At 42.9% G+C, this 10,000-nt stretch overlaps 1 protein-coding gene across 1 annotated transcript in view; it reads right to left on the bottom strand.

Annotated features, from left to right (window-relative positions):
* Positions 1–10,000, bottom strand: part of cemip (cell migration inducing hyaluronidase 1) — a 96,777-nt gene that overhangs the window by 38,936 nt on the left and 47,841 nt on the right. Inside the window, exons 10-11 of the mRNA XM_060072167.1 lie at positions 8,854–9,001; positions 5,329–5,520 (exon numbers count right to left, since the gene is read on the bottom strand). Of these exons, the coding sequence (XP_059928150.1) occupies positions 5,329–5,520; positions 8,854–9,001 (340 nt within the window). The remainder of the gene's footprint in view (positions 1–5,328; positions 5,521–8,853; positions 9,002–10,000) is intronic.

Raw genomic sequence — 10,000 nt, 5'->3', positions numbered from 1 at the left:
ACGTTGATGAAGACATTTCTAATATTGGAGAAAATAAACAGGCAGAAGATGAAATGGTAAGAGGTAAAAAATTAAAAAAACAGGAGCAGGCAGGCTGGACGGAAGAGGCCTCAGGAAACAATCTGACCAGACTGCCCTTCAAGTGGCTGGGAATGTTTTGGAGGAAGAGGAAGAAGACTTTCTGATGGATGAAGATTTGTGTACAATTTCTGCTGAGGAAGGGAAAAGAAGAACCACAGATGACAGAAAAGATACCGCAAAGTCAAAAATAGTCTTCTGAAGATACTAATCCCCCTCCCGCCGTAGAGGAGAGTTCTGATGAGTCCGACAGTGAATCAGTCGATATGTCACAGGCTCAAGGGGATAAAGACATCGGATACTCCTTGACCAAAATGAAAAAACAAATGGAAAAGAAATTGTTTTCCAAGAGACAAAAGGCCTGAGAGTCAAGGTGTTTAAAATGTTAGTTGCGTCCGCACAACTTCAAATGAAGAACACAGTTTAGCTTGGGGAACAGCTTTTCACAGTATTCTCAGTTTCTCTAGGCAGTGTTACCAATGCTCTTATGGGGTGGATAGTCCCGTGAAGGTTGAGTAATCAGGATAAAGGCACAATATTAACTTTTTATAATAGTTTGGATCTATATTTATGCACCGAAATAAGGTTGCTGAAAGAAAACAGTTTTTGGATGACATAAATAATAGTTGTAGCAATGATGCATTTCTAGTTGTGGGAGGGGATTTTAACACTACAGAGGATAAGAGAATAGACAGAAATCACTCAGAACCTGAGCCTGGCTCTAGTAGACCTCTAGTGAGGATGATACTTCCACTGATCTGACTGATGCAAGGAGAAGGTTCCACAAGAGACAGCGGCAGCACACCTGGGTTCACATTCGAGAAGTTATATTATCCATGGCTCTGCTAGATCGGTTTTCTATTTGAATTAAGAATACAAAATCAAAAAGGAATTTTATGCATTTTAACACAGGCCTTTTAAATGATACTTCTTTTTATTTTGTTTTGGAAAGAATACAACAAAAGCTGATTTTAAATCTTTGCAACCATGGTTGGATGTAGGTCAATGTCCAATCAAGCTACGATGTCAACAGTACACTCACAACGTCACAAGAGACAGAGTCAGGTCAAGGAGAGAAATGGAGATAGATTTGGTGGATCTACAATGTTTAGCAGAGGAGATCGAGGACATATTAAAGGCACCCAGTGCAACTTTCGAGGCTTAAAAATAAACATTCAATTTCTAGTCTTTTTTACACGTAGTAAGTTTCAATAACTCCATACCATTACATACCGACATTTAAGCAGCAAAGATGAGACGTCGTTGTGTGGTGAGAACTGATAGAAAATCGATAACAACAACAATGCTGCCATTTTCTTTATTTTTTGTAACCTACAATAAATAAAGCAGGCTTCCAGTCAATGGAAAAATGGCTTCTCCCCACCGGCGATTGTTGTTGTTTACGATTTTCTATCAGTTCTCACCACACAACGACGTCTCATCTTTGCTCCTTGAATGTCGATATGTAATGGTATGGAGTTATTGAAACTTACTACGTGTAAAAAAGACTAGAAATTGAATGTTTATTTTTCATTGAATGTTTACATAAAGTTGCACTGGGTGCCTTTAAGGTTCTCACTGCAAAAAGCTGTGGCCAACCTACTAGGCACTGCAGCGCTGCAGCACAGGTTCTCCCCGTGACATTGCACAAATGGATGTGCCATCTCAGTTTTCCTTTAATCTGGAGAAAATACAAAAATCCAAAGAAATGGTATCCATTCGCTTGCCTCTCGAATCTTGTGTCAACAGTGTCGGAACTGAAGAAAATATACAGCTGACTTTTACAGACACTTGCACAAAGGTGAACAGAAAGATGACCCTTTATTGGCCCCGTCATTTTATAGTGGTCTCCCAAAATTCCAGCATGACTCCATCCTTGAAGCAATACTTTAATAGCGATATGTGCTGCAGTACGGGGCTTGCAGATTTGTAGAGCTCCAGGCATAAATGGTCTGCAGTAATAGGGGTGGATGTTCTTTCTGTATTAAGGGACGGATTGGCAGGAGGGCGGTTGCCTGTGAGGTACAGGAGGGCAGTGATAACGCTGATTGCTAAAAAGGGAGATTTCCAACAAAAGATGGAGGCCGGTCTCCCTACTCGGCAGGGATTATTAACTGCTTTCGAAGATTTTCTCAACCAGGTTGGGACAAGTGATTGGGGAGGTTATCCATGTGGATCAAACATACTGTGTGCCTTGCAGGATGATAACTGACAATGTTAATTTAATTAGGGAGATTTTGGAAGTCTCTAACAAAGAGGATTGGTGATCTGCAGTGGAGAGTTCTGCATGGGATTGTTGTGGGTAATTATTATTAATTGATTTTTTGGTGTCAAATATGTAGCTTTCTGTTCACAGAGAGAAAATGTGCAAACAAAAATAATTATTCTGAAAGCAAAAAACTACTTTGAAGAATTTAAGAGCCTATTATTTTTTTGCAATCAAGAATTAAATAATCGAGATGAAAACGTTATACATTTCAATCAAAAATAATTATATTTCAAACCCCAAAAAAAATCTTTAAAAGTTTTAAGAGCAAAGTTTATTTGTAACAAATATATTTTTAATTGGAATGCATGTCGTTTGGATCTTGATACATCATTTTCAGCCTTCTTGGTCTCAGAAATACACAAAGGTCCCCCTCATAGGATGACCCAAACGCAAAATAAGTGGAACTAAGAGCAATCCATCTGACTAAGGGTTATTTTTCTGCTAACTAGGTTTTATGTGTAATGTACAGAAGTACTTTTCCAAGGTCTGCTTAATTTTTGGTTTTAAATCAACTAAAATGTTCATACACAAAAGTGCACTTTTAAACTTTATGATTGACCAAGCAAAGAGGGCAATCTATCTGAGCCGAAAAAGAAAGTAGAAAATTCCCTGAGTGTAGACGAGCAGTGCTGGTTTACCCAATTTGTGAAGCCAAGGATTAAGGTAGATTTCAGGTATTAAATAAAAATACAGGACATCGATTCTCAATCATCTGGGGTTAAAGAGGAGCACTATGCTCTGCTGAGAGCTGTATTTGTATAGATAGTATGTATGTATACATATCTATATGTATGTATGTGTATTTGTATACATGTATGTGTATATATGATACATATTTAGTGCATTTGTATATCTTTTTTTGATTTAAGTATGTAAAAGGAACCTTTACATTGTATTTCATTGTCGATAAAGTAATCGGATAAGAATAAAGAGCATTCATAATTGTTGAACTACTCCAATTCTTTATATGCTTGAAATCCACCGAAGAAATACTGCCGCGTACAAAAAAAAAAAAGTCCAGAAGGCTGACTGCAGCTAAACACACAAACTGATGCTGCTTCACACAACATTCACCGTTAATCTTGGCCAATTACACAGACACACACACGCATGCATCCCTGGTATTCTTAGGACTACCTGAAAACAGATGCTGATTGACTTCAGCCTCCCTCTGCCATGGCAGAGAAGACATTATTACATGCATAACGTGTCTTCTATTGCCTTTTATCTCACTTTCTTGAAAGCATATCACAATATTAGCGCTCACAAATAGTGACAGTTAAACAGATTTGAAAGCTTGGTGAAATATTTAAGTTATTAAAAAAAGAAGCACGGATGAATGATTAGCTCTACATTAAGATGCCAGATAACTGTAATGGTAGCCAAACAAGCTTTCTTGCTTTTGACGTTAAAGATTCACATACAAGCACCCTCATGGTTCCCCTCATGCTCTCTGCATCGTGATTAGATCCATCTTGTTTCTGGTTGAGGGAGCGAACACTGTGCAGACTTCAGTATGACCAAAACCGCAGAAAATGATTTTTACGATTATGCATTTTTCAGTTTTTCTATTTTGGCATCGATTTTGTCCCAAAGTATTCGTTGTCATGGCATTCCTACTCACTGAGTCCTTTTAGACAACTCCCCTTCTCTGCGATAACACGCGTGGCTATGTCACACACACACACACACACACACACACACACACACACACACACACACACACACACACACACACACACACACACACACACACACACCTAAACATATACATACACATAGCACATAGCACGGATGAGGAAGAAATAGCATGTTCTTTTCAACAGAGAATTTTTAGCTCAAAGATTCAAAGCAATTTGAATGCCCACTTCAGCTCAACGGAGGATGTACATTCACAGAAAATGGCACACACAGAATGGCTGGGTGCACATACATATATATCTTCTGAACATACACACAGAAAGACACACATACACACACACACACACACACACACACACACACACACACACACACACACACACACACACGCAGGTGTGCCACCCGTCAAGTCCATCCCTCCTTGTTTTTCCCTTCCTTCTGCTTTTAGAACATTGTTTTACATTTACATTTTGTTTATCAATTTGGTACAGAAAGTTCCGGTTGTCATGGCATTCTTACTCACTTCAATACACAGGAGAGACACACACACACACACACACACACACACACACACACACACACACACACACACACACACACACACACACACACACACACACACACACACACACACACACACACACACACACACACACACACACACACACACACACACACACCGGTGGAAAAACCCACAACCAAACCCCCTCCGACACACAAACTCTAACGGTGGGCACACCCATACGCACACACAAGCAGTACCACACACACACTCCTGTGGACCCACAAAGGCAGTACCACACGCACACACACACTCCGGCTGACCCAGACAGCCAATACCACACACACACACACTCAGTACCACACACACCGGTGGACACAGGCAGTACCACACATACACACTCAGTACCACACACAGACTCAGTACCACACACACACACACACCGGTGGACCCACACAGGCAGTACCACACATACACACTCAGTACCACACACACACACACATACACAAACACACACACACCTGTGGACCCACAGAGGCAGTACCACACATACACACTCAGTACCACACACACACACACATACACAAACACACACACACCTGTGGACCCACAGAGGCAGTACCACACACTCTCTGGTGGACCCACAGAGGCAGTTCCACACACACTACTGTGCACCCACACACGCAGTACCACACACACACACACACACACACACACACACACACACACACACACACACACACACACACACACACACACACACACACACACACACACACACACACACACACACACACACACACACACACACACACACACACACACACACACTCCTCACCTCTGACTTTGACCTGCTCCGGGGAGCATTTGGGGCAGGGCAGCAGGCTGAACTCCTCGGCCTGGTGCATGGAGTAGTCCGTGCTGGCCACCACCAGGCGGTCCCCGGGGCCCCAGCCCACGGGACGCTCCGCCAGCTCCAGGAGGCTGCTGTCCGACAGCAGGTCAATGGACACGGACGCCTGGGGCCGCACTGCGGGGAGGACAGGGGGCCGGCGGTTACTATCCACCGACACTACAGCGGGGGTTGAGGAACCTGATCCTGACTGTGAATATCTCTGCATCTCCACCGAGTCGATGAGGCAGAACTACCTGACAGATGTTTTTCCTGGACAACACAGCAGCAGTATGCTCAAAGGGCAGTGGAAGACTCTTTTGACATCAACTGATAGATAACCAATTACGTTATTGATGGAAGTAACGAATATGTAATCAGTGTTGGCTAATTGTGGAATAAGCGCAATATTACTTACATTTTGTATACAGACCTAGATTGCACACACTTTACCATCCATATAACACGATATATAAGGCCCCCTCCAATATAACACGATGCTTGCTTGGACCCCAATTTAGTGGTACCATATAATTTGAAACGTTTCCCTCAAGCAGAAATAATAAACCACATTCACGCAGCGCAATGCTATTATACGAAGAGTGACCCAACAAAATGAAAAAAGTATTAATAATTTCTAACTGGATACTGGATTGAAATGGCTGGAGAGGACGCAAGGATGCATATTAAGTTTTTCATCTCTGCAATGGAGTTGATTTTGATAGGAGCAAACACTACAGCATTATGAAACAGCGGATCATAAAGTGTTTTCTTTAGTTAGGTTTATGATATGAGGACAAAATGGTCAAGTCAGGGGTACTTTTGAAACATTTCATTCCTATATTAGCATGCTCGGTGTGAATGTGGTTGTTTCTGCATACACTGTGATTAAAACAAGAAATATGCATTGCTTTTTTTAATGCAGAGCAATGTGGAAGAATTTTGTTCACGTTATAATACGATCTCGGGAATAACCCGGTTGGTCGTTTGGGGACCCCAATAAACGCGTTATAGGGAAGGAGTTTAAGTGTGCATTTAGTCATTACATTTTTTTCCCAAGTGTCTTACAAGTGAGGAACAAGGAACGCATTAACAATGAAGTATTGAGTCCCAAACAAAATTCACACAAACACGCAGACACACACATGCAGACACACACACAAACACACACAGAACGAACAAAGCTGATCCCATAAAGAAACACAAAAACTAAAACATTCATGTGGCATCACAGTCTAGGGACCTCGTGGTTCACGGTTCGACCGATGAAGTCGTAACAAAGCTAACGTTAGATGCTACCAGCTGCTCATACCGTCGTGTTTTTACTTTAAGCAATAGCTCTCCTCAACACAGACAGTTATTAAGATATTCAAGAATCCCGTTGATCCCGTTGATCCCAGCATCCATAACTGCGAGATAGTCAGGAATAATATAGTGAATAGTGTTTTGTTTATATTCTTACTTTTAAGCACAGTTTAATGCTAGCGCAGGAAGGGAATAGATGTGGGGGAATATCATCTCCTCTTGGTGCGGAGTCCAGGACTCATAGGAAACACACCGAGGCTACTACATGAATGCCAGACCGGCTGACTGCCTCTGTGTGTGTGTTCTTCCAGCTCTGGCCTCAGCTGTTTTATAACCGCATCACTGTCTCCTACGTGGCAAATTTTCCTTTCAACGAAAAATAGAAATATGAATGACATGTGTTGCCCTGATGTTAAGCTTCATATTTTCCGTCTTGTTGCCGTCTCAATAAGTTCTTCAATATTTGTGATGTTTTAATTCATTCATTATCTCCCTTGTTATTTTTTAATGTGTATTTATTTTTTATTTCAATGTATGAAACATATTATTCGTGGGCAATGGTTGCACAACTGTGACTATATTTAGTTCACTACATTGTCATTCAGTCAATGTCTCATGGACTTGAGGGACATAGGAGTTTGTGAGAGAGTGTGAGAAAGAGAGAGTGAGAGTGAGAGTGAGAGAACAAAATATATAGAGAGAGAGAAAGAGAGGAAGAGAGAGAGCGAGAGCAAAAGAGAAAGAGAAAGAGGGTGCGAGAGGAAGAGTGAAAAACAGAGTGAGAGAGCGAGAGCAAGAGAGAGAGTGTGGAAGAGGGAGAGAGAGTTTGAGAAGGAGAGTGGATCAGACAGTTGTCATCAGACTCATCGGGATAGATCAGGGGACGGACTGCAGTCTACAGCATCACCGTGAGACACCTGCTACGTGCACCACAAATTATCCACCGCCGTTTGATTTATCAGTTGTGATTCTGTTTTTAATATTGCCCACATTAAGCTTGTAACGAGACTAAAACCCATGCAGGGAGAAAAGGAAGAGAGATGTGACGATGGTACGTTTGGCAATGCGTTGAGTCGATTTAAAGCTATTTGATCAAAAGTGAACGCCTGCCTGCATTTGTAAGGCTGAATTAGCGACACCTCGCAATTTGTCCCCATGAATGGCAGTGAATGACATGAAGTGATGCAAGCTGATAGTTACTTAATGATCTACCTTACAAACCCAACACCCGCACACTGCAAGAGGTATAGTGTTGAGTATAGGTCTTAAAGCATCGACATATTGCCACCAATAGGATCTGTAAAGCCCGGTGTGTGTGTGTGTGTGTGTGTGTGTGTGGTATTTGTATGTGTCTGTGTGGTGTTTGTGTCTGTGTGGTGTTTGTGTGTGTGTGTGTGTGTGTGTGTGTGTGTGTGTGTGTGTGTGTGTGTGTGTGTGTGTGTGTGTGTGTGTGTGTGTGTGTGGTGTGTGCAGACAGAAACAAATACACACACACACACACACGTACACACGGAGACACCCACACCCACAGACATGCTCAGACAGAGGGGAGGTGTAGGGAGGCTGGAAGGGGTTAGCTACAGGTGTTTTTCCTTCGAGAACACACTCCTGTGTGTGTCCATGCGTGTGTGTGTGTGCGTGTGTGCGTGCGCGTGTGTGTGTGAGAGTACGGGAGCTTGAGGAGCTCCAGACCTGAACTCAGAGTTGGCAGCAGGACTGTGTTCCTGCTCTCTGCTCCGCCGTCCAGACTCCACACATTCCATTCCACTGCAGCCCCCCCCCCCCCCCCCCCCCTACACACACACACAGACACATACAGACACATACAGACACAGACACACACAGACACACACACACACACACACACACAAACACACACACGTACACACAAACACACACTCAAACACACAGACAGACACACACACACACAAGCACACACACACACACACAACCCCCCCCTCCCACACACGCACACACAAACACTCACCTCCCCCTCCCGACACACAACCCCACACACACACACACACATATATACAACCCCCCGCACAAACACACGGCGCAGTGTGGAATATGTGCATATTTCAGCGATAGAAATGAAGCCCTGTCCATCTTCTTCAGTGCACACACCGCCAGGCACTAACCGGCGGTGGGGACCTGTGAACGTACCCAGCTTTCCACAGAGGAAGCGCACGCGGTAGTTGTGACAGAGGCCGTGCGTCTGGTCCTTGTTCAGGCACACCAGGCCGTACTCCTTGTCCACCCTGTGGAGCACGTCTCCCGTCTGATTGGACGGCACACCGTCGTGAGTCTCCGCCTGGACGGGGCAGGTGAGGTGGAGAGGGAGAGGGAGAGGGAGAGGGAGAGGGAGAGAGAGAGAGAGAGAGCGAGAGAGAGAGACAGAGAGAGAAGGAGATGGCGTGATAGAGAGAGCAAGAGAGAAAGAGAGAAAGAGAGAGAGAGAGAGAAAGAAAGAAAGAAAGAGAGAGAGAAAGAAAGAAAGAAAGAAAGAGAGAGAGAGAGCGAGAGACAGAGAGAGACAGAGAGAGCGAGAGAAAGAGAGAGAAAGAGAGAGAAAGAGAGAGAAAGAGAGAGAGAGAGCGAGAGACAGAAGGAGATGGCGTGAGAGAGAGAGAGCGAGAGAGAGAGAGAGCGAGAGAGAGATAAACAACATATATTATAAGGAAAACATTGCAAGTTCTGTAATGTTGTGGGAGTTATTTTCTCGGATCACTTAAGAGATGTTATTATTATGGGTGTTGACTGTTAACACTCCCCTGTTGCAATAAAAATTGGGCAACAACAAATAGTTAGAGGAACGATAAGTTGCTTTGCTCCATCCATTTAAATGCAAACCACAGTACTTGTGGTGTTGAGTGTGCGGTTAATTATAATTTTAAAAAGCTGAACCCTATGAATAGGTCAAACCCAGGCTATGCTTATGTTGTCCGTGGTGGAAGAAATAAGCTTCATTTACACACACAAAGATCAGCGTTAATTGAAGAAATAGATTAGCATATGTGTGACGAGGTCTCCTCAAATACAATCATGTGTATCAGTTCATGTCGCCTTCACAACATAAGCAACAGCTCCAATCATTGTGTTTGTTTGTAAAGTGTGGAGCGGTTGACCAAATACGTATATAGATCTTCCTTTGCCGAATTGTTTTGCTTGGATTTGCCCTTTCTGTTTGAAAAATGTAAAGGGCATTTCACTGGGCGATTTAAATTCAATTAAACTTCAATTAAATACACCTATTGATAGTGGGCAAGCAACTTTCGAAATCAATCGCTGAACCAATTGCCTTTTTTATTAG

Source organism: Gadus macrocephalus, chromosome 14 (genome assembly GCF_031168955.1).
Source record: "Gadus macrocephalus chromosome 14, ASM3116895v1".
NCBI lineage: Eukaryota > Metazoa > Chordata > Actinopteri > Gadiformes > Gadidae > Gadus > Gadus macrocephalus.
This window is presented reverse-complemented; position numbering and strand designations above follow the sequence as displayed.